Genomic DNA, 24,366 nt, shown 5'->3' with positions numbered 1-24,366 from the left:
ATTAATCCTTAAAACTCACAAAAAGACGACATCAGATAATTATGGCTTGACATTTTTCATCCATCCATCCATTTTCTTTGCCGCTTATCCTCACGAGAGCCGCGGGTAGTGCCGGGGCCTATCCCAGGAGGTGGGGCACATAGAGACAACAGCCACACTCGCAATCACACTTAGGGGCAATTTAGAGTGTCCAATTAATGTTGCATGTTTTTGGGATGTGGGAGGAAACCGGAGTGCCCACCCGGAGAAAAGCCACGCAGGCACGGGGAGAACATGCAAACTCCACACAGGCTGGTCTGGGATTGAAGCCAGGACCTCAGAACTGTGAGGCCAACGCTTTACCATCTGATCTACCGTGCCGCCATGATATTTTTCAAACTTTCATAAATATTCAGTTCGCAATTCCTTAGCCCGTCTATGGCATTTTCCGGCGATTGTTAACCTTATGCTAAACGGACTTGACGAAGGCAAAGCTTCGTGGTCGTCAACTGGGAGTGGCCATTAAACAGCTTGCGAGAAATTGTCTGCCATCCATCCATCCATCCATCCTTCCATCCATTTTCTTTGCCGGTTATCCTCACGAGGGTCACGGGGAGTGCTGGAGCCTATCCCAGCTGTCAACGGGCAGGAGGCGGGGCACATAGAGACAAACAGCTGCACTCACAATCACACCTCGGGGCAATTTAAGTGTCCAATTAATGTTGCATGTTTTTGGGATGCGGGAGGAAACCGGAGTGCCCGGAGAAAACCCACGCAGGCACGGGGGAGTGCATGCAAACTCCACACAGGCCGGGCCGGGATTGAATCCGGGTCCTCAGAACTGTGAGGCCAACATTTTACCAGCTGATATTTTTCAAACTTTCATAAATATTCACGAGTCCTCATTTCGCAATTCCTTAGCTCATCTATGGCATTTTCCGTCATTTGCTAACCTTACGCTAAACGAACTTGACGAAGGCAAAGCTTCGTGGTCGTCAACTGGGAGTGACATTAAACAGTTTGGGAGAAATTGTTCAACATCCATCCATCCATCCATCCATCCATCCATCCATCCATCCATCCATCCATCATCCATCCATCCATCCATCCATCCATCCATCATCCATCCATCCATCCATCCATTTTCTTCTGCTCATCCGGCGTTAGCCATTCTCGTAAACATGCTCTTATTCACCGAGTGATATTCAATTTGTCTCTGTGCATGTTTTTTTTCCCCTTCTTTCTTGGTATTATTATTATGAAAAAAAAAAAACCTAAAAAAAACAAACAAACACCACCATTGTTGTGTATTTTGCCGATGCCTGTTGCGTTTGGCAGCGCATTCCTGTTTTCCTTGTATTTATTACATTGACAGCCACTCCATCTTTGTTACAAGGCCCACAGCGAGGAGCGCTCCTCTCCCACAGAGTGCCTCTTTATTCTTCGGCGCTCCCTCCCACCCACCCCCCACACTTTTAACACCACCCCTCTAATGTCCCTTCCCTTTTTAAAATAGCATAGTTTGTCCTTTTAAGGAAAGCCCCACTTGCTCTGCCCTAAACATCGACATGCAGTCGAATAAATCACCCTCAGAAAAAAAAGAGAGGATTTCCCCCTCCCCCCCTTTTTTTTGGCATCTGCTCAGTGGCGCCCCAAGAGGCTAAACATATAAACGTGGAGACGGAGGATGAATCAATCCCCCAGCTGTTATAAGGTTAATGAGGCGTATTTTCAAATCTTCTTAATACGGAGAATAAAAGATTTCTAATGTTTACCCGGTTAATGTCATTTCCCGGTGACATTCTGCCGTACCTCGCCATGTCATCTTTCATAAAGTTATCAGCGTGAAATCCTTTCAACGAGCCCCGGTCCCCCGCTGAGGAATTAAGGAAGAAAAAAAAAAAAGACACTGTAAAATAGAAATAGAAGCAGCACCCACATCAGCAGAAATCTCCAAAGAGGACCTTCGACATCGTTCTCAGGGGGGGCTTAAACGCCCACCGGAAAGCCATTAGGAGGCCTTTAGATGGTGGGTGAGGGTGTCAAGAGTTTTGCAGGTGCCAAACCTGATAAACAGACTCGATGAGTCTCGCCTGGCTGTCACTCAAAAAGCGCCATGCGCTGAACGTAGATGTGCGATAAGCCCGAGTGAAATGAAATTACAGTATATGAGATGAGACAAAGATAAAATGGGACAAGTTGAGTGCAAGGGGGGGACGTGAAATGAAACAAGATAAGACTCGGGGAGACGAGTTTGGGGAAGACAAAAACACGTCGATGAGACCAGATAGGACGTCGAATGAAATGAGATCAGGGAAAAACGAGATGGCGGCGAGTTGGGGAAAGAGGTCAATTTAAAATGCGATAAGGGCGCTCGAGGAGGGGTGCGCGAAACCCTCGTCTAGTCTCCGGGTTGCGATGCATCAAATTCACCAGTTTGAAGCGGAGCAGATTATTCACAATGCTCGAGACTTGTTTTGCTGTTGGTTGTCACATCAGACGAGACAGATATTCAAAGAGATCATTTTATAGAATATCCGCCGAAAAGACCAGAAGAGATCGATGGATTTCGGCAGTTAAACGTGACGGACGGTACCCGACCAAAATACGCACACGCCTGTGTAACGATCACTTCATTTCAGGTAGGAATCATTCTTCTCAGTCTCAAATTACCAAAAAGTATTTATAATGCCAAGTTGGCTCATTTGAGAACAAAAAAAAAAAAAAAGACAGGGAGTCGCCTCCAACCTACACGAAAGCGTGTTGCGGCCACACGTTAATCTTCAGTAAACCTCTCCCTGACAGACATTTTTTATTTTTATTTTTATTTAATATGCATTGTGCTCGAATGAGTCCAATGCGTATTTAAAAAAAAAAAAAAAAAAACATCGGTCCCGCAGTGGTTTACGTAGTTTAACGTGTGGCCGCAACACCCATCCGTGTATGGGGGCTGAAGCCTATCCTAGCGGTTTATGTTCATTTTTTTAAATACGCATTTGACTCATTTGAGAACAATGCATATTTAAAAAAAAAAAAAAATATCTGTCACGGAGAAGTTTACCGAAGTTTAATGTGTGGCTGCAACACGCTTCCGTGTAACGGAGGAGCTGACTCGCTGTCTTTTTTCTTTCTAATTATAGTTAAAGAATGCGACTTTGTGTAAAACCAGGGGTCATTTATTTAAATATTAGTATTTGTATTGAAAAAAAATCTGAGTGGCTCCATCGCTACGTGGGATTTATTCCTGATTGAGAACAGATCCAGCGACAAAGTATTTGTATGCCTCCAGACTTTTCTACGCTTTCAAACTCTTCCGTGTAAATCTCGACGACTTACTCACTAGATCCGTCTGCGTATCCAGTTGTCCAAGACAAGCGGAACCGAGTGAACAGTCCAATTTCTTATCGGCAAAACATCGACTTTGTCATTAAATATGAGTCCGCTATGCCAAGTGTCTCTAATTATGACCAAATTCTGGGCGTCGTGCTCTAAGATGTATTTTCGCGTCGTCTCCAACCGACTTAGCATTGAAGAATGCTTTGTTTGACCGGCACTTCCGGCCAGTGACACCTGATTTGATGACATACAATAAAATGCCACAAGATGGACCAAACCCTGAAAGTAGTAATTGGTGTCAAGGAAGTATGTTGAGTTGTTACATCTCAACAGAGGGGATGAGATAGTATGAGAGAAATGAGATGAGGTAGAGATCAATTTATGTTGGAGTGCTGCAGGCTGTAGTTAGGCTGCACTTATTTTTGCCAATAAAAATATCAATTTCTGATGCCGGCTACAAGCGTCTTCGGTGAGCCGCAGTCCGCAAGGCTCAGAGAAATCCGTCGGCGCAAAGGCCGGCGAGCGCAAAGCAAGTCGGTGGCAGGTCATGAATAAATGTATAAAAGGGTCGTTTCTTCTACATGGAAGAGGACTACAGTACTTTTTTTTTTTTTTTTTTTTGGGTCGTCATCACCGGATTAACCTGGATGCATATCATTAACCCGGTTGGCCCTGCTCAAAAGGAATCCGGCCCGCTCCGTCTTTTCGTGCGGTCAAACTTCTCCCCTTCTTGTTTGTGAAAGATCAAGTGGCTCCTGCGCTGCGCTCAAATGATTATCATCATGCTGTCAGATCGCATCCGAGGCATTGAACGCTTTCATCGCGCGGCCGGCTGCGCCCCGACAACGCCGCGTTACCCTCATAATGAACTGCTTGGGACATACCTGCAATACGGCCTCATTTCTCCGCTGTGTTACGCCCTTGACTGGAAGCCGTTAGCTTCAATTCAGCGTTTTGTCGTTGATGTTGCATGCTACATTCAGGAGCAGCAGCAGGCACGCCATAGACGGGCTGACAAATAGCGTGAATGTGGCCGTGTTATAACCCTTCCAGTGATGGATAGTTGAACAAAAACAATGGAGCAATGCTTGTAGACAGACAGTATACCAATACATAAAGGTGTACAATGATGCCTCGGTTCTCGACCACAATCCGTTCCAGAAAACGGTTCGAGAAGTGATGTTGTTCGAAAACCGAATCGATGTTTCCCATCACAATAAATGGAAAAATAAATAATGCGTTCCAAGCCTAAAAAAAAAATTGGCTTTTTAAAGCATTTTTTTAAGCTTTTCCTGATAATAAACTGCATTGTAGAAATGTATAGTTTAAATACTTTAAATAATAAAATAATTTAAGAAATATATTTATTCTTTGGTTAAAATGTATGCTTTAGTAGAAGAATACGGTAGGCTGGGAGCGCATCGCTGTATCTGTAGCGACTCGGCCCCCAGCCTTGTAAACTGTTTTTATGAACAAAAGTGCAGAATAACTTTAAACGAGCGACTTGGGTTCTTTGGAGCCGTGATTGGGGGTTGATACGGTAGTCCGCGAAGAAGAAGAAAAACAACAGTCACTACTGGGACACGTTTGTGTACAGAGGCTGCGTTACACCGAATAATAAAAGTGCGCTGGTATTTCCGTTTTTTTTTTTTTTTTTTCTTCGAATAGACAATAACAAAACGCATCGTGGGTGGGTCAACTGCTTGCCTCGCGCGTATTATGTTATTTCCAAGTTTTTTCGGAGGGGGGAGGCACGTTGGAATTGACAATAACAAAGTGTGACGTGAGTGGGTCAGCTACAAGCGCTGCGTGCAATATGTTATTTCCAGGTTTTGTCGGGGGCGTTCGAGTACCGATTTTCGTTCGAAAACAGAAGCAAAAAAATCTGTTCGAAAAACGGGGACCTTCGAGAACCGAGACTTTACTGTATTTTCTTTATCCCAGCTGGAATGGAATGAAGCCATCTCCATCTTTCTTTCTTTTCTATTCAAGTGGATTGTGCACATTTGGAGTCAGCTGTACAGTTGCCGTGTCGACTGAACAGGCTGAGTGCGTTGCAGAAATGTGGTCTATCGTGACACACGGTGGGAGGAGTCAGAGTCTGTTTTCCTGCAGAATTCTACGATGGATTATGCGTCCATCAGAGTGGCGGCGACTATTTGAGGAAATATACAAAGTTTCATCTTGATCAATTCTTTTGGGAAAAAAAAAAAACCTATGTAACAAAGAAACACGCTTGCGGCACGGTGGATCAGCTGGTAAAGCGTTGGCCTCACACTTCTGAGGACCGGGATTTGATCCCGGGCGTTTGCGTGTTCTCCCCGTACCCGCGTGGGTTTTCTCTCGTCTGGACACTCTAAATTGCCCCAAGGTGTGATTTGTGAGTACGGCTGTTTGTCTCCGTGTGCCCCGTGGTCGCCGGGATAGGCTCCAGCACTCTCCGCGACCCTCGTGAGGATAAGCGGCAAACAAAATGGATGGATGGACGCACGCCGCACCGGACGCAACCAAATCCGGCAAATTTTGTCCAGTTGACATTTGCGCCCGGCGACTTTTACTGTCCGGCCGCTGACATTTATAAGTCCGATCTCGTAACGTCAACGTGTGTTTCCTTCCCTTTTTTTTTTCCTTCCCCGTCTTCGAGGTCTAAGGACCTGATCAAAGAGGCCATCCTGGACAACGACTTCATGAAGAACCTGGAGCTGTCGCAGATCCAAGAGATCGTGGACTGCATGTATCCTGTGGAGTACGGGAAGGACAGTTGCATCATCAAGGAGGGCGACGTGGGTTCGCTGGTGTACGTCATGGAAGGTACGAGCGCACGCGTGCGCCCCGAACCTTGAGGAAAAGTGCACGAAAATTGCACGTCTTCATATTTTTGGGGACATAATAACGCTCGCGGCTCCCGCGCTCTCTTGTTTGTATCTATGAAAAGTGACTTTGATGCGATAAAATATGTGCCAGTGCTCCAATAAATCCTTTTATGAATCACAGTAGAGAAGGGCACACAAAATATACTGCTGCAATATCTGTGGCGTATTAAATACAGTAATTCATCGCTGACGAGGAAAGGGCATACCTCTATTTGTCTTTTTAAAATGTTAAAAATGTCATTGATCGAATAATGTAGTCGAGCGAACCCCCAGGGATACGTTCCGGGCCCACCCGCAAATGGTGAAAATCTGTGATTTTTAAAAAAAAAATGCATTGTTATTTTTAATAGTTTTATGTCTCACACACTTGAAAATGATTAAAACACACTTTTAAAAATTATTTCTTTGAAATGTTTCATCTTGATAAATATCGTCTTTGAATATTTAAAAAAAAAATCACATAGCAACCTAAATGATTTTTTTAACAACAGACAGGAAAATGAACCAAATTCAACAAACAGCTTGATTTAAGAATTAATAAAAAAATGTACAATATTTTTTATTATTACAGTGACAGTAATTAATGAGTTCAGCAATTTCAAATAATATAGTAGAGTGAACCCCCAGGGATACATTCCAGGCCCACTCGCAAATTTTGAAAATCTGTGATTTAAAAAAAAAAAAAATGCATTGTTTTTAATAGCTTTATTTCTCCCACACACTTGAAAATGATTAAAACACACTTTTTAAAAATTATTACTTTGAAATGTTCCATCTTGATCAGGATCGTGTTTGAACATTTAAAAAAAAAGTAGTATCATAACTGCCCAAATTATTTGTTAACAATTGTAGACAACAGAATTTTTTTTTTGAAACAAATTCAACAAATGGCATGATTTAACAATTAAGAAAAATCAATATTAGCCAAAATTTTATTGCTACAGTGACAGTAATTAATGAGTTCGGCAATTTCAAATTATATAGTATATAGTGAACCCCCAGGGATACGCTCCAGGCCCACACGCAAATGATGAAAATCTGTGATTTTTAAAAAATACGTTGTTGTTTTTAATAGTTTTGTGCATCCTACACACTTGAATATTATTAAAACACACTTTTTAAAAATAATAACTTTGAAATGTTTCATCTTGATAGGGATCGTGTTTGAACAATAAAAAAAAAAGCAGTAGCATAACTGCCTAAATTATTTTTTAACAATTTCAGACAGCAGGAAAAAACATTCAACAAATTCAACAAACAGCTTGATTTAAGAATTTTTTAAAAAAATTGCAAAATATTTATTGCTCCAGTGAAAGTGATTAATGAGTTTGGCATTTTTTGTTTTTATGCAAATAAATGAAAAATGAAGAAATTGAAATTAGGGCCAAGAGATTCCATTGTGCTATTTTGGTTAACGCCAAACGTGCTGCCTGCACAAAAAAAAAAAAAAAAAAAAAACCTGAAGCTTTTGTTTTTTAATAATAATCTTTCAGAGATATCCCATAATCTCGCGTATGCTGGCTCAAACTCGAGTCGAGTATCGGCGCGCGCATTAACGGCGCCACTAAAGATTTACACTCTCCTCCCGTGAAACAAGTTTCAAGAAGGTGTGCGCAACGCGAGAAGCAATAAGCCTCCGTCTTGTAAAATGATATTAGACTGAAAGGTCAATGACATACTTGGGAGGATGCCGATATTGATCTTTTCATCTCACCCGCATTTGCTGGCGCTTTGATTTGTCCAAGCGGTATTTGAAGAGAGAATCGGGCAGTCATTTGAAGTGTTCATTTATTTATTTCCATATTTATGTTTTTAATACCTCCGGCACGCTTTATTTTCGACACGGCCCGCCTCTCGGGAAGGCGGACCGCGCAGACGACGGGTATTGTGGTGACAGCAGGAATGTTAAATGCTGCTTTTGTTCTCCGTCTAATCTCCTGAGTCACCGGGGCCGACTTCCAAAACGTTTTGTGAAGGGCAAAGTCAATTTGACTTTAAAATAGGATCACGTTAGGGACGTGGATCGGTCGTACCGGGCAAAGTTAGCCCGTTTGGTGTTAGCGTCTCTGGAAGGCTTTTCTTTGCTTTCGCACGCGTTCAATAGTTAGTGCCGTAGCCTACCTGATATTTATGACTGTGTCTAGAGTCTCGAGATGTTGCCGAGGCCAAAATCTCAGACTGGTTGTAATACTGTACGTTCCTAGTATTTGTAACACCACGCTAGGACCACAACGGCAAAAAGGGGGGGCGAACAAAATACCCGACATATTAACAAATGTACCTGCCGTGAACAGTGAGGTGCAACAAACACTTTGTAAAGTGACCAAGACAAGTGAAACAAATACAGTGATGCCTCGGTTCTCGACCACAATCCCTTCCAGAAAAACGGTTCGAGAAGTGATTTGTTCGCAAACCGAATTGACGTTTCCCATTACGATGAATGGAAAAAGAAATAATGCGTTCCAAGCCTAAAATATTTGGCTTTTTAAAGCATTTTCTTTAGCTTTTCCTGTTAATAAACTGCATAGTAGAAATACATGTACAGTTGAAATAGTTTATATAATAAAATAACTTAGCTGCACCCCGACAACGCCACATCACCCTTATAATGAACTGTTTGGGACATGGCTGCAATACGGCCTTATTTCTCCGCTGTGTTACGCCCTTGACTGGAAGCCGTTAGCTTCAATTCAGCGTTAGGTTATTGCATGCTACATTCAGGAGCAACAGCAGGCATGTCACAGACGGGGTGACAAATAGCGTTGGTGTGGCCGTGTTATAACCCTTCCAGTGATGGATATTTGGACAAAAAAAATGGAGCAACGCCTGTAGACAGACAGTATACCAATAACTAAAGATGTACAGTGATGCCTCGGCTCTCGACCACAATCCGTTCCAGAAAACTGTTCGAGGAGTGATTTGTTCGAAAACCGAATCGATGTTCCCCATTATGATGAAGGGAAAAAGAAATAATGCGTTCCAAGCCTAAAAAAATTTGGCTTTTTAAAGCATTTTTTTTAGCTTTTCCTGATAATAAACTGCATAGTAGAAATTCATGTATAGTTTAAATATTTTATATAACAAAATAATTTAAGAAATATATTTATTTAAAAAAACGCGTTGTGGGTGGTTCAGCTGCTTGCGCCGCACCCATTATGTTATTTCCGGGTTTTTTCTGGGGCGTTCGAATACCGATTTTCGTTAGAAAACAGAAACATCTTTCGAAAAACGATTTGTTCGAAAACGGGGACGTTCGAGAACCGAGGCGTGACTATCTAGGCTATATTATTGTCTATGCATACTACAAAGTGTGAATACTCCTCAACTACAATTGGGAAGATTAATTATATGGTTTGGTCGAACTATGTAACTTTTACAGTAACCTTCAGTAACAAATAAACAATTTGAAGCATGCTAGTTTTGCTTTTCATATGAAGACGTGTGCCAACAAGATTGTGAGAACAGGCGCGAAGGAATATTTTCAAAATGGTGTTTTAACATGTTTAAATGTGCTTAAAGCATGTGGGAGTCAAATTATTTCTTTGTTCTGAAAAAGCTTCATGGCGATAAATCTTGTGCCATTTCCCCCCCCCCCCACTTTTTAACGGTGACACATTTGTGGGATGAGCTCAGTTTGTTGGGTCATGCCCATGAAATATTCGCCAAGTTTTCTATCGGGCGTGCGGATTCACGCCAGAATTACCAACTCGGCTCCGGCGTGAGACGAATGCGGCTTCCAAATGCCGCTGAGGCTTCTGATTGTTACATGAATAAATGGTTAGATATAGATGCCAATACGTCTTGTTTCTTCTAACTCGAATCCGTCAAACACCAAACAAGAGTGGATGGCAACAGCAAAATAAGCTGCGTGCCATTGGCGGAGAAATTTTCATGGCCGCAACCCACATATTATGCTGTTATTATGCATATTGGTCAAGCTCCTACACTTCTTTTTTGAAATATTAAACTTACAACAAACAGCAAGGAGCAAAATATCTCTTCTTGATGACGACGGGGCGGACATTGTTGGCTAACGTTAGCACAAGACGGGCCTTCCATAACAGGCGAACTCTGTATTTACCGTAATTCCCGGCCTACAGAGCGCACCTGGTTATAAGCCTCACCCAGTACATTTGTAAAGGAAATACCACTTGGTAAATACATACGCCAAAGCTGTGTAAAAGCCGCAAGTGCCTACTTTGAAACCCACAATGAAACACGAGATATTTACAAAGAAAGACGCTACACGGAGAGTTTAAATGCTAGCGCCGCCGCGCTAACGCTAGCACCACGCTAACACTAGCACCACGCTAACGCTAGCGCCGTGCTAACAGGGCCGGTTAAAAAAGAAACATACCGGTAAAAATCACTAAGACACGGGAGTAACACGCTAAAAAGGCCAGACCGGGCTGGTAAAAAAACAAAAATGAAAAAAAAACCCATACCGGTAAAAAATAAAAAAACAGCCATGGCAGCTACACAGTAGCAACACGGGAGCACTGCACTAACAGGGCTTGGTAAAAACCAAAAACATACCGGTAAAAATCACTGAGACTCGGCAGTAACACAGCAGCAACACGTTAGTGGGGCTCTAACACTAGCAGAGCGCTAACAGGGCCGGTTAAAAAAACAACAACATACCGGTAAAAGTCACTTCCTCGGCACATATATTCCACCTGGTCTCACTCTTACCTTTTTCGAGTGCCACCTTGCGGCCGTTAGAAAAAAAAAAAAAAAACGCACAAATTAGCCGCATCACCGCATAAACCGCAGGGTTGAAAGCGTGCGGAAAAAGTTTGCGGTTTATAGGCGGGAAATGACGGCACTGGAGAAATGAGTCCATTGACTGCGGTTCAACGGGGTTTGCCGCTCCAGTGGATTAAACACTCAAACGCCGACTCGCAAGCAACAGCTGCCTTTATGCTCGAACGAAAGAGTAAACATTGTTAGCGTGGATCCTTTATGTGTACTTCATTGTCGTTTTTACGGCAAGGATGACATCAGTTGCTTATCTGCGACGCGCAGAAGGGGGAAACGAGCCATCGAACGTGTCATCATGCAGATAAAATGCAAAAAGGCCCCCCCGCTGATGAGACGCTCTAAGCAAATCAAGGGATTATATCTTTGGGAATAATTGCCAAACGCATTTGTTTATGGCGAGCGTTGTCACGGCGGGAACAATATGCCTGTGAACGTTGCGCCGGCAAACAAAATCTGGTGTCTATTGTATTTTGTTAATGTCGGGTTTTAATCGCGGTTATCCATCTCGGAGGTTGCCTCGTCAATTCTGGGGTGATGAATGGCGACGTACACAATGACGGGGGGGGGGGGGTGAAGACACATCTGCACAAGACTTAATTGCGGAGGGACGATTGGAAATGTGTCAGCTCGGCTGCGGTATTGCTTCGGCTTCCTCTGGATGAGTTTATCTAGGTGTTACGCGTTTCATTTGCTCATCTTTTAGGAGCTGCGTCACGGTTAAATGTCATCCATATCCTGCATTTTGGAGCACTGTGTTGCCTCTTAGTCTCCCATTGCTTGACAGCTAGAGAGTTGAGGATAAGCGGCTCGGATAGCTGTCACGAACAGAACACCGGGGTTGGACCCGTATGCACGACTCGGGAGACGCAGAGCCAGTTCGGGAAATGTATTTATTCAGTCAGGTGTCGGGCATCAGGCAGGCGGTCAACGGGAGGAGCGGTAACAAGGACGTCAGGCGTAGGAGGCAGGTCAGTGGGAAAGGCGGGGGTCGGTACGCGGGAGATCAGGAACGGGATTACGAGAGTGCGGGAATGAGGCATGAAGCAAAGATCTGGCAAAGCTGTACGCGTGGTTCTATAGAACTGTTACATAGTTACTAGAGACGAGGTTTAGGTGTGCGCCTCTGCTGATTGCGGCAGGTGCGTGCCGCATCGCCGACCGGTACGACCAGGACAGGAACCGGCAGGGCCGGGACAATAACGGATGGATGTATGTATTTTATTCTCATTTATGAGGGCTGGACTCCCTTCCTTCAAACTGCAAGCATTGGAGTTTTAGAGTTCGAGACAACAAAATTAGCCTTTGCAAAAGGGTTACCATTGGTAATTAGCATTAGCATGCTAGCGTTTACGCTATTAGGTTATACAAAACCCCCTCTCAATGGTATTCAACTCACTCATACATTATGTTATGTGTACACATCTAACTGCGTATTAAAAATCCCTTTGAGGTGCTTCTCAGTTGTTTTTGGCAACGTTTATCGGTGGCCCAACACGGTGATAAATCGTCCATGTGAAGCGTTGCTTCTAGCCATGCAAACATGGCTTTTACCTCTGAGGCAGAAATTCCGAGTCAACCTATTTTTGAAGTCGACTTAGCCGACTTATTCAACAGCCCTAGTACAGTATGTACATCCATAAATTACATTATTCACAGCAGTACAGTAACAAAGTGGATTTGTCAGTATATGCCCACACGGAACGGCATTACTCATTCACATCTAGTGTAATAAAATGAGGTCATTGTTGACAGGCTTGGTCTCGCAGCATCGTTTGCCAACACTTCCCTGTCTCCAACTGCCCCGAGCCTCGGCTTCGTTTGCATAAAAAAAAAAAAAAAAAAAATGGAAAAAGTGTTAAGGCTTCTTTATAGTCGCGCGTGTGGCGACCGCGCTGGCGTCACTGCGGCCTCTCCCGCACGTAGTTTGCCTTTATATACCAGCGCAACCCACGCGCTCAGTTTTTGAAAATGTATTGCGGTTCTTCACCAGGTCAGAGGTGTCACGACGGGGGTGGTATTGGCTGGGACGCCACAGGGTGGGGTTTCCTCAGCACCTCTTGGTGATTTCCGGTAGCCGTTTGTACTTCCCTTCCCGTGACAAAGCAACAAAAATGGTGGAAATGCTTGAAAAATTGAGCTACATAACCAGATCATACGTTTAATTATGCTGCGAAATTGATCGAGAAGGCGGCACGTACGAGAACGGTCACTGAGCTATAACAAAAAGACTGACTAGCGCATACACATTTAGCGGTATGTCGATTGGTTGAAGCCACTTGGCCGCCATCTTGGTACTCCCAAAACGCGTGGAGGACACGGATTAGGTTGGAATATGGCGTTTTTTTTTTTTTTTCAATTTTTGGCATGTAGAATTAAAACTCGTCGTGTGAGCTTGACATTTTTTTCAGTTCTGATAACATGAAAGATTTTTAATTCAACTTGGTAAGCCAAAAAAGGCAAAGTGCAAATGAAAGACGTAGAACACCGGGACGACCCACCTTGCATGTTACCTCAGGCCCGATTTCCGTGACATTAACTTTTCCCAAAATACGCTATGAAGCATAATCATAACATAGCAAAAAACTAAGCATTTTTTGTCATAAAAACATTCAATTTTAAGTCAATCAGTTCGATATATTTTTGGAAATAAGGACTCGCAATGGGAAAATACATGCTCAATGCATTGTTCATTTTTTATTTCTGCGACGTCCTATTTCAGACAGAAAATTGAAACTTTTTTCCCTCGCATTTGAAAATCAAATTCAGGTCGCAGAGTTCTGTAGTATGAAATTCATCCAAAATTTCACCGAAAATGTGTTTTCTTGCTTATCCGCTGATGAAGTTTGGGGAAAATATTATTAATATCGCTTTTTCGCAAAAAACCGTCAGCCTATAAAGGTGAAGCAGAGAGTGAACGGTGAACGACAACAACTTTGTTCGAGTGAATTAAGATCATCAGAAAATAAAAATTAAAAAAAAAACCCTTTACAAACAAACTTTAACAGTGTCAAAGTAAATCTTCCTAACTTACCTGTGGAATGTTTTCTCACAGCCACGCTGCACAGGTCGGCACGGTTGTTTTGGGAGTATCAAGATGGCGGATGGCGACTTCAGTTTTGGTGGCCAATGAGCCATCCAGTCTTTTTTTGTAGATCAGTGGGAACGGTGAGTACGTCATCACATCATGTGACTAACTACAAGTTAGCTCTGTGGCTTTTCCCCGCGCGCCACCTTTTTTGGACACGTAAGCGGCAGGCTACGCACAAGCTACACAGAGGTGCTGCGCGGGGCAGCGCGTTTGTCACGCTTTGCCAAAAAGGTCCGTTTTGCGGCAGCGTTAATTTAATTTAATCCACACTGACTGGCTTGTCATCCACGGCACAATGTTAAACGGTTTCAGTTTAGCGTCGTACATGATTGTCGCGGCAAATTGAGTGTAGCTCGCTTGCCTCGTTTTGCCATCGGGCGGTGACAGGATGTCTGTCACATCGCGGGGCGACGGTGAACTAATTGGGTTTGTCGGGCAGTTACTATGTTTGTCTTTTGATTTAGTGGAATTTTATCACAAAGAAAATATCCACAGTACTCGCCATCAATCCCCCATTTTTTTGTTAATTTTTTTTTTTGTATGCTTCTGATTTAATGGTTGTTTGGTGATTGTACGGCACCCTTGAGAAAAAGTTTTCGAAAAACAAATTAGATATCATTATCATGTTGTTGTTGTAGCCAAGTAAGACGGTTCGTTAGCCCGTATCAAGGTCCAGAAAGTGAGCCAGACCGGCTGGGGCGCTCCATATGTGTTCCGCCGTCAGCGTGGTTGGTTTTTATCGTGGGCGGGGGCGGGGGGCGACGTCACAGAACGGGCATTTATCGACGACGTTGTTGTCGAGTCGATGCTGATAGTTGTTGAACTTGTGACGCCAGGCCCAAGGGAGTTGCGATAGCGTCGATCTCACGGGAGTTGTCTTTCGGATTTGGGTACTGGAGGCGGGTAGCCGCGCGACACGATGTCGGGTTTGTCGCCGGCGATCCCGTCGGCTATGACGGTTCGATGGATCGCCGAGAGGCCTGTAGTCCTCTGTACTGCTTGATCGAAGGCTGGATATATCTAACGGTTTTACGCAACGCTCTGGGGCTCGTTTCTTGCCTTGTCATCTCCTGATTAGGATGTCCGGCAAGGTACTGGAAGGAGTTTTGACTCGGCGAGTAGGTGATCGACGGAAGCCATTTTATGGCAACTCGTGGCGGTTCGAAGGGTAGTGTTTTGGGCTACCTGGAGGGAGTCCAAGTGAGTTGGCTCCAGGTCGGGAGTCCACACGGGCGCTGCGTAGTTCAGTATCGCTCTTCCGATGGCCTTACACGTCGTGAGGATGGTCTCCTTGGTCTGGCCCCGCGTGGTGCCGGCTAGGCACTTTAAAACGTCGTTTTATTGAGTTTGGAGCGCACAATTTTTGCGTGTTCGTGGAACATCAGCGAGGGATCGAAGGTGACGCCAAGGATTTTCGGATTACGGATGGTAGGAATCCGATTGCCTCCGATTTCGATGTTCAGTCTCGTCGACTGTTCGGCGTTCCAGGTGGGGAACAGCGTGGCCGAAAGTATTATTAGGCATGCGCAATTGAACATCTAAGCTCTTATTTATTCATGAGTATCATAAAACAGGTGGGACGGTGGAGCAACCGGTTAGAGCGTTGGCCTCACCGTTCTGAGGAGTGGGGTTCGAATCCCAGCCCCACCTGTGTGGCGTTTGCATGCGGGAAGCATTGTTTTTTTATGTTGGGTATTTGTGTGGAATGTGTCGCTCCGTTCTAATGCGGTATTGAAAAATAGTCCATTTATACCTGCAGTGCTTAACCTTTGGTATAATTTCCGAATAATTCTCCCGAGAAAAGCTTTCCCGTCACAGCCTCCCTGTTTGCGCCGGTAGTTTGCATGAATCATCCCGCGAGATCGGACGAGCCAGAAGGGACGCCGGCTCGCTGCTTTGATGGGGCGCGTCGCGTTTGCCCACATGGATCCCGTTTGAAAGGCAGTCCGTAACGCAGAACAAAAGTGTTTCTATGGTTACAAGAGGCCACGAACAGCCGCGACAGGTGGCTAATGACCAAAAGTAATAGAGTACTGTATTGACGATGAAACTGCCAGAATGTGCCTCACAGTTACTGTTAAACATAATTAATTGCAACCGCGTATGCAAATGACCCGGAACCCAAATTACACCTGTCCTCTAGTACCGCGTTTGCAGCTGACAGCGCGAACGGCGAGCGTGGACCAGCGGACTGTAATCCGGTGCACTGGGAAAGGAGATTTAAGGATTTGTTGGGGATGGCATAAATACAGCGGAAGACTGGACTCGGGCCAAACATTTGCAAAGTGAACACGATGGGCTCGATTGCCGCAGCTGGGGAATTTTGTGAGGACGAATGACTTGCAGGGAAAAAAAAAAAAAAAAAACCCCAGCAAAATAAATAGCTTACGTGGCAAGTTGAAACTAAGAGAGAAATTGTAAACACACGGACATGTTTGCATAAATAGCGTCATCATGAGTCACCCTAGCGAAATCTTTGTTCATTTATTTTCGTCTGTGAATGAAAGTTTTCCCAAATGGACAATACACTTTTTTTCTGCTAATATGTTGGGTTGTTGGTTTCGGGATATTTTCAATGAAGATTTTGGATCTGAAGGCGAATACAGGGAGTCCTCGGTCTACGGTTGAGATCCGTTCCTACGGTAGCGACTTAACTCGAATTTTGACTCAAGTCGGATTTTGCCATTAAAGTCAGAATTTACATCAAAATAATTTGTATGAAAAAAAACAAATACATTGAAATAAATAAGATGACGTACTTAGCGTTACTGCTGACAGGTGGATGGAGAGGAAGAAGAAGGGGAGGCGGTGCTTAGCTATTGCGAAGGAACCTTGTCCTCAATCCTCTCCATCTCGACAAGTATGAAAGAACCTTGTTTTGTGATCATTGTATCCAACATAGGAACGGAACCCTTCACATGCGCTAAAATTTGGGCTTTTTCTTTAATATTTATCACAACGGTCGACCGACTGAAGCCTTTGTGGTGTTGGTGTTTCTTCTTTCTCCAATCTTTTTGTGATCTTGAGCTTTGTTTCCAAGAGACAGCGTTCTTCTTTGCGGCGATAATGTCTAAAAAGGAGGGCAAAAAATGCGAAGATGCTCCCTGCGCACAAACTCGGACAAGCATTAGCCAGACAAAATGGCGGATGGGGGACTGGCGTTGTGAAGTCGAAATGTCTTAGGTTGAGACCGTCTTAACCTGAGGACTCCCGGTAGTTGCATTTGTGTAACAGTAAAACTAGATTTGTCATACAGGTGGTCCTCGGTTTATGGGGGTCCCCACATCTGAGGTTTCTATCTAATAAGGAACTAAAGTAGCCAGCGCAGTGTCGTAAAAATACATCATCATCGTCGGCTTATTAAGGGTCAGTTAAAGCCGTGCCTACTGCGTATCATACGACTGATTCATATTTTTGGCCTAGAACATATCATCCACATATATATAGATATATATATAATATTTAGGAATTTCCTTCTGCACTTTATTGAAGTTCCTACTGCGCTAGCATAGGCCAGTTTCAGTTCACACGTGCAACCGTTCCCACGCTGACATTCAAGAGTTAACTCTTGATCACGTCAACGGTTGTTGGTCGATATGTGCTCCGCCGTCGACTGGAAACTAGTCTAGGGTGTGCTCTGCCCCTCACCCAAATTCATCCGGGATGGGCTGCAGCTCACCCTGGACCCGAATGAGGACAAGCCCAATAAAAACCATCAAAATCAGAATTGATTATAAATCTCTTAGACCAAGATAATCCATTGATCCCCATGAGCATTAAAGAACAGATTTACAACTTCACTTAGTGTTGAATATGAACCCTTCCTTAAAAGGTTTTTCCTTATAATGCGTAGATTTCGATTTATAATTTATGTAGCATATTAAAAACAAAACAAATACATTCAACAGACAAAAGTGTCTGCAGTCATACCGCTGATGCTGAATTATGCATGTTGTCTTTTCGCCCTTGTGTGCATGTTACTACCTCCAGTAAGTGTGTAGGCAGAGCGGGGCGGAGAGGAGAACTACAGATCCAAGTCTGTACAAGTGGAGAGCCCGAGTGCTCCCTTTACATTGTCAGTTTCTGCGCCGGGCGCCCATGTTCAATGCGGCCATTCATGCTCGTAGCATTTTCTTATTCAGTTCTAGGTCTTTCAGGGATTTGCACCTACATACTGGATAGTACAGTACACGCGTTCACCTCAAAGCCCCAATTATTTTTCTCTTTGGCATATTGCACCTTCTGGAAAGGAGGCAATCTGACAGATGGCTACAGTAAATCTGTTTGCCTTTACTTGAAGCTTTCCAACGATCATGACTGTACATCGAGTGAAGTGTGTCAGAAAGGTTTCAGAACGGTGACATGAAAGGTATTTCAAATCTGAACTACAAACTACAAGTTTTGCCCTTTGAATTAAAATCCTTACATCCTAAGACTGAAAGACTAAGACCAAGACTAAGACTCCAAGGCTTTTCTGGTTTGACTTCATGCACTCTTGGAAGAATTCTTCTGGGATCCTCCGCAACTCCATTGTCATGGTCGTCTTGATGGTCTCCCCGTGCAAAAATAACACTGAGCCTGGTCAGGTGAGCTCCAGTATGAGTTTTCCTTTCAGCAAGGAACTGTCAGATGCTTCAGGGCATTGTGAGCTGCCACTAGTTGTCCTGGATCAAATCTCGCCTCTTCTTGCCCACCGAAGCGAGCGCCGCAGGATCTCTTTGTAGATGTACTGGTTCATCCTCTCGCCCAATTCGAAGGTGAATACTCGTAGTTCTCTCTTTAGTGACTCCAGTCCTTGAATATATTTTCCGACACAGCTCATATAAGATGGCTAGCTTGTTGATAAATGTGTTTTCCTTGGGAAAAAACAGCGAATAATAATGAGTATCATTGTTTACCTGCTCACCTCTTGTTGTAAGAGGACGGTTTGATGACTCTTCATGTAGCGACACTCAAGTAGCTCGTCAACATGACTGTGTGCATTTTTAATCAAGTTCAAACAACATCTGGGGATTCAAATCCCAGGCATCTGTCGGCACTTCAACTCGTCTGCATAGCTTGTCGCGTGATCTTTCTTTTTGGCTTGGTCCTGCACCTTATCACATCCGTCACCTTGCAGCTGGCCTACGGTCAGAAAACCAGATGTGGAAATGTATCAGCGATGGCTTTAATCTTTAAACATTTGCTGTGCTTGATAATGTCTTAGCCCTTCTGACTCCTAACAATCAGTGTCATAATTCACGGCAGGAACAGGAAGTCTGGCTTTAAACTTGTCATTCCGGTACCTCTGTTCTGGGGTGATTTGTGGTGGAGTTTATCCAGAAATCCGGAAGAATCTGGGGACAAATACCCATTCTGTGTTGGCATGAAGGAATTCCACCATGGAAGAAGCAGATAAAAGTGGAACTCTGTACAGGGACATCGCCGTCCTTGAAGGTTCATTGCCGGAGAACAGATGAAAGAAAGACTGGTACAAGTAGAAGTACTGATCGAACTCCTGGAACCTAAAAAGTACAGACTCTATAGAGTTGAAACGAGTGGTTAAAACGTGAAATTGTGACTGTCCTAAATTTGATGGCAGGGGTAGGAAAAAAAGGTTTTGAAAACATAAATTTGACTTTATTTAATCTCCGCAATCCCTAGAGGTTTCCTCCATGGTTTCAGTTGGGTCCTCTGTAATCTGGTTCAAACCTTATAGACACAATCAGTGAAGGCTGCAGAGCGTAACCGGGTGTCACGCGTGCGAGGGGGACGCAATTTGTGAAGCTAATTAGAACGAGCACCTTTTGTCAGAACTACTACCGGCACTCTGGCGTTATTATCACCCTGTTCACGGACTGACGATAAGGATTTCCCCCCCACCCCACCGACTGCCTCTTCCCGCGCTGATAAGCGGTATCAAAATAGCAAATGCTTCGGATTGCAGAAAGACAAGTGCGCGCACACAAAGCCTTTGCACTGTCATGGTTGCCTGGCAACTTAACCGAAGCAAGACCGACAGAAGCGCTGCGAGTTTTGCCGCCGCGTTTTGGGGAACGGCTTCTCGGAGCAAAGTAAGACTGACGCGCTTTGCTTCGGGTACGCCACTTCATTCGCTCGGGATTAAAAGGCCCAATCCATTGTGATCTCCTGCCCCTGGCGTTATTTGACATGCAGTAAGACCAGGATGACGTCTTTTTTTTAAAGGCAATCGAGATGATGAGGGTCTCAGTGGAGCCTTATCGGGATTCCATCATGGAAAAGGGTGATGTGGGAGGGGGGTGGGGGTGAGTAATTGGAATGACACTCACCTGGTTATCTTGGCGTTGGTGTTTTTTTAAAAAAAAAAAAAAAAACAGAAAAGAAACGCTCTGCAGTGCACGTTCTCTTGAATTGATGGTCAAGCTGAGGCAGTTTCTGGCAAAGATACAAGGGCTGCGCGTTATTAAATCAAAAGTCTGTTATCAGAAAAAGCACACATGGAATTATAGTTCACTTCCAGTGCTGCGTCAGGCGCATTGATTGTGTTTCGCTGCTCCGCTCGACCGACCGTGTTGTTAATGCAAAATTCAGCCTTGAAAATTTCTCGGCGTTTTCGTGCAGTTTATATATACAGTGGAGAAAATAAGTATTTGAACACCCTGCTATATTGCAAGTTCTCCCGCTTGGAAATCTTGGCGGCGACTGAAATTTTCGTCGTAGGTGCACGTCCACTGTGAGAGAGAGAATGGAAAAGGAAAACTCCAGAAATCTTCCTCCAAACATGGTTAGTGGAATTATGACCAAAAAATTCAATTTTGGTCTCATCTGACCACAAAACTTTCTCCTATGACTCCTCTGTATCATCTAAATGGTCACTGGCAAACTTAAGACGGGCCTTGACATGTGCTGGAACCTCCCTCCAAAGATTTTCTATTGGGTTTCGGTCTGGAGACTGCCTAGGCCACGCCAGAACCTTGATATGCTTCTTACGGAGCCACTCCTCGGTTTTCCTGGCTGTGTGCTTTGGGCCATTGTCATGTTGAAAGACCCAACCCACGACCCATCTTCAATGCTCTGACTGAGGGAAAGAGGTTCTTCCCCAAAATCTCACCCTCTCCTTAATACAGTGCAGTCGGCCTGTCCAGTGTGCAGAAAAACACCCCCGAAGCATGATGCTTGGGATGGAACTCATTGTTCGTCTTCCTCCAAACACAGTTGGTGGAATTATTTTCATTTTGGTCTCATCTGACCACAAAAGTTTCTCCCATGACTCCTCTGTATCATCCAAATTGGCAAACTTAAGACGGGCCTTGGCATGTGCTGGTTTAATCAGGGGAACCTAGCGTGCCACGCATGATTTCAAACCATGACGTTTTAGTGTATTACCAACAGACCAACCTTGGAAACGGTGGTCCCAGCTCTTTTCAGGTCATTGACCAAGTCCTGTCGTGTAGTCCTGGGCTGATTCCTCACCTTTCTAAGGATCATCGAGACCCCACGAGGTGATATCTTGCTTGGGGCTCCACTCCGATTGAGATTGACCGTCAAGTTTTTCTAATGACGCCTCCCAACAGTGGACCTATTTTCACCAAGCTGCTCTGCAATTTCTCCGTCGCCCTTTCCAGCCGTGTGGAGTTGTACAATTTTGTCTCCGGTGTCTTTGGTCTTGGCCATGTCGCCAGTTTGAGTCTTACTGATTGTACGGGGTGGACAGATGTCTTTATGCAGCTAATGACCTCACACAGGTCCATCTGATTCAGGATAATACAGGAGTGGAGGTGGACCTTTAAAAGCGGACTAACAGGTGTTCAAATACTTCTTTGCAGCTGTGTCACACAAATAAATCGTTAAAAAAAAATCATACATTGTGATTTGTGGATTTTTCCAAATTTGAGACTCCTCCATGATTTTTAAGTGGGAGAACTTGCAATACAGCAGGGTGTTCAAATACTTATTTTCTTCACTGTATGTATGTATATATATAGCCCTATCACAATCTTTTTACAATCACTTCTCCTATTGATGGTTGGTCAAATAATTGAATAATAACCACCACTGTTATTATTATTATTTTACTACCAACATGTACTTAATTCTCATCTATCTTGAATCATAAACTGGTGGTACTGAGTCGATGGTATACATTTGACATACCGAATTTGAGGCTTGAGATTTGAGAGTTAAATGGTTAGCAATTGTGATTAGCATTAGCATGCTAGTGATTACCATTTTAGGTAACAAAAAAAATAAGTTTAATACAATTTAGGTCCCTAATAAATTGTTATATGTACATTACACATCTAAAAGTGCCCTAAAAATCTCTTATAGAGAGTTTGTTTGGATTGGATCATTTCTGGCAAGCCCACATGATGATCATTGGAGGAACACTAATATGGAGCAGAAATTAATTTTAAAAGTGCTTCAAAGAAAGAAAGAGAGGAGAAAGAAAGGAATAAATAAATTAGTATGATAGTGACATTAAGTACCTTTCCAGCAACCGTGTTTCAGCGTAGCCATTCTCATTATTTTCCAGTTTAAATGCAAGATTCCCCATCCTAATCAGTTCCGTTGCTTCGGTGATTTGGCCTTAATGGGTTAGTGTACTTTCTTACGATCATCCAGAGCATCTACTTAACACGTTTCACTGTCTTCCAGCCCGTTCTACGTGCCGTAATTCCCGGCCGACAGAGCGCGCCTCGTCATAAGCCTCACCCAGTACATTTGTAAAGGAAATACTATTTGGTACATACGTACGCCGCAGCTGTGTGAAAGCCGTAAGTGCCCACATTGAAACCCACGTTGAATCACGAGATATTTACAAAGAAAGACGGTTCACAGAGAGTTTAACGCTAGCGCCGCTGGGCTAATGCTAACGTTAACGCAGGGGTTACCAACGCGGTGCCCGCAGGCGAATGCTAGCCCACAAGGACCATTATAAGGCGCCAGCGAGGTATGTTCTAAAAATACCATAGGCCACAAATTGTTACCATTATTTGTGCTCTAAATTCTGAATCTGACTTGCTTACGTGAATTAAAATTTGAAAAAGTCATTTACTACAATAAATTAAAACAAAAATATTTTATCTATGTGTAATAAACTGAGTCTGAAATTTGCTGCAAACAGGTCACGTCGGCCTTCGTACGATTGGTGCTCACGAAGTAGCCCTCAGCCTCAAAAAGGTTGCTGAGCCCTGTGCTAATGCTAGCGCCACGCTAGTGGTAATGCTAATGTTAGCACCGTGCTAACAGGGCCTGTTAAAAAGAAACATGCTGGTAAAAAACACTGACACACGGCAGTAAAACGCTAGCGCAGCCCTAACAGGACCGGACCGGTAAAAGTCACTTCCTCGGCACATGTATTCCACCGGTCTCACTCGTACCTTTTCCACTCGAGTGCCCCCTTGTGGCCGTTAGAAAAACGGCACAAATTAGCAGCATCGCTGCATAAACCGCAGGGTTGAAAGCGTGTGAAAAATGTCACGGCTTATAGCCCGGAAATTACAATAATACGATCTGTTTGGTGTACGTTAAACCGCAATGAACGAAATAAGGGAAATGCAGCCGAGCCATTTTTAAAAAAATAGAATCAATTCCTGATCACTCAGCTACGTTTTCCTCAGGAGGACCGTGAATTGCTGTATTGGATATATTTACTGTTTGTTGTGCTGCAAATCGAGCATAACTTTCCCCTTTTGATTATTTTTGAATCGATGTCGGCGGTTTAAAGGCTGTCCACTTCACTCCTCCCGAGTGACACATTATCTTCCTTTGAGACGTCATTAAAAGAGTAGTCAAACCCCAGCGACGTCTTCAACTCTTCAACGTTGTCAACTTTTTTTCTTTTTAAAAGATTCACTTTTGTCAGCTCCCCTTTCAAGGTTGCGATACACTCGAGGATTTCTCCGCTTTTGCCTGACATGTCGCCGTAATGCGACCCTGGCTGTTTTTATTTCGGTTAAAAAAAAAAAAAAAAGTCGGGCCGTTGAAAAAGAAGATGAAATTATAAACACCTCAAAATTCCAGTCAGCGAAAATAGAAAATCCATGGCAGGCTTCTGCTTGAAAGCAAAAAAGAAAGGAAAAAAAAAAAAAGGCAGGAAAAGTACACTAAAATATCAGAACTTTATTTAGGGTTAATCAGAAACACTTTAAAAAGTGGCAGTTGTGTGCTGACCTATATTTACAAAGCATTTCAATGTGATTGGTTATTGTTCGTTTTGAAAAGTATTTTTCAAAATTATGATTAAAAATATTTGCATTTGTGCACTTTTTTTGGGGGGTGAATCTGCTGTTGGTGTTAGCTGCTAGCAAACTAGCAAAAATGTTGCGGCAAGAAGGCGCTAATTAGCTAGCTCAGAGAACTAGCCTC

At 43.7% G+C, this 24,366-nt stretch overlaps 1 protein-coding gene across 3 annotated transcripts in view; it reads left to right on the top strand.

The window, feature by feature from the left end:
- The window catches only part of LOC133509834 (cGMP-dependent protein kinase 1), a 134,687-nt gene that overhangs the window by 15,083 nt on the left and 95,238 nt on the right, over positions 1-24,366 (top strand). For all 3 annotated transcript variants that reach the window (XM_061837239.1, XM_061837238.1, XM_061837237.1), the window contains one exon: positions 5,960-6,126. In XM_061837239.1, coding sequence (XP_061693223.1) covers positions 5,960-6,126 — 167 coding nt within the window. The remainder of the gene's footprint in view (positions 1-5,959; positions 6,127-24,366) is intronic.

Source organism: Syngnathoides biaculeatus, chromosome 12, assembly GCF_019802595.1.
Source record: "Syngnathoides biaculeatus isolate LvHL_M chromosome 12, ASM1980259v1, whole genome shotgun sequence".
Classification (NCBI taxonomy): domain Eukaryota; kingdom Metazoa; phylum Chordata; class Actinopteri; order Syngnathiformes; family Syngnathidae; genus Syngnathoides; species Syngnathoides biaculeatus.
This window is presented reverse-complemented; position numbering and strand designations above follow the sequence as displayed.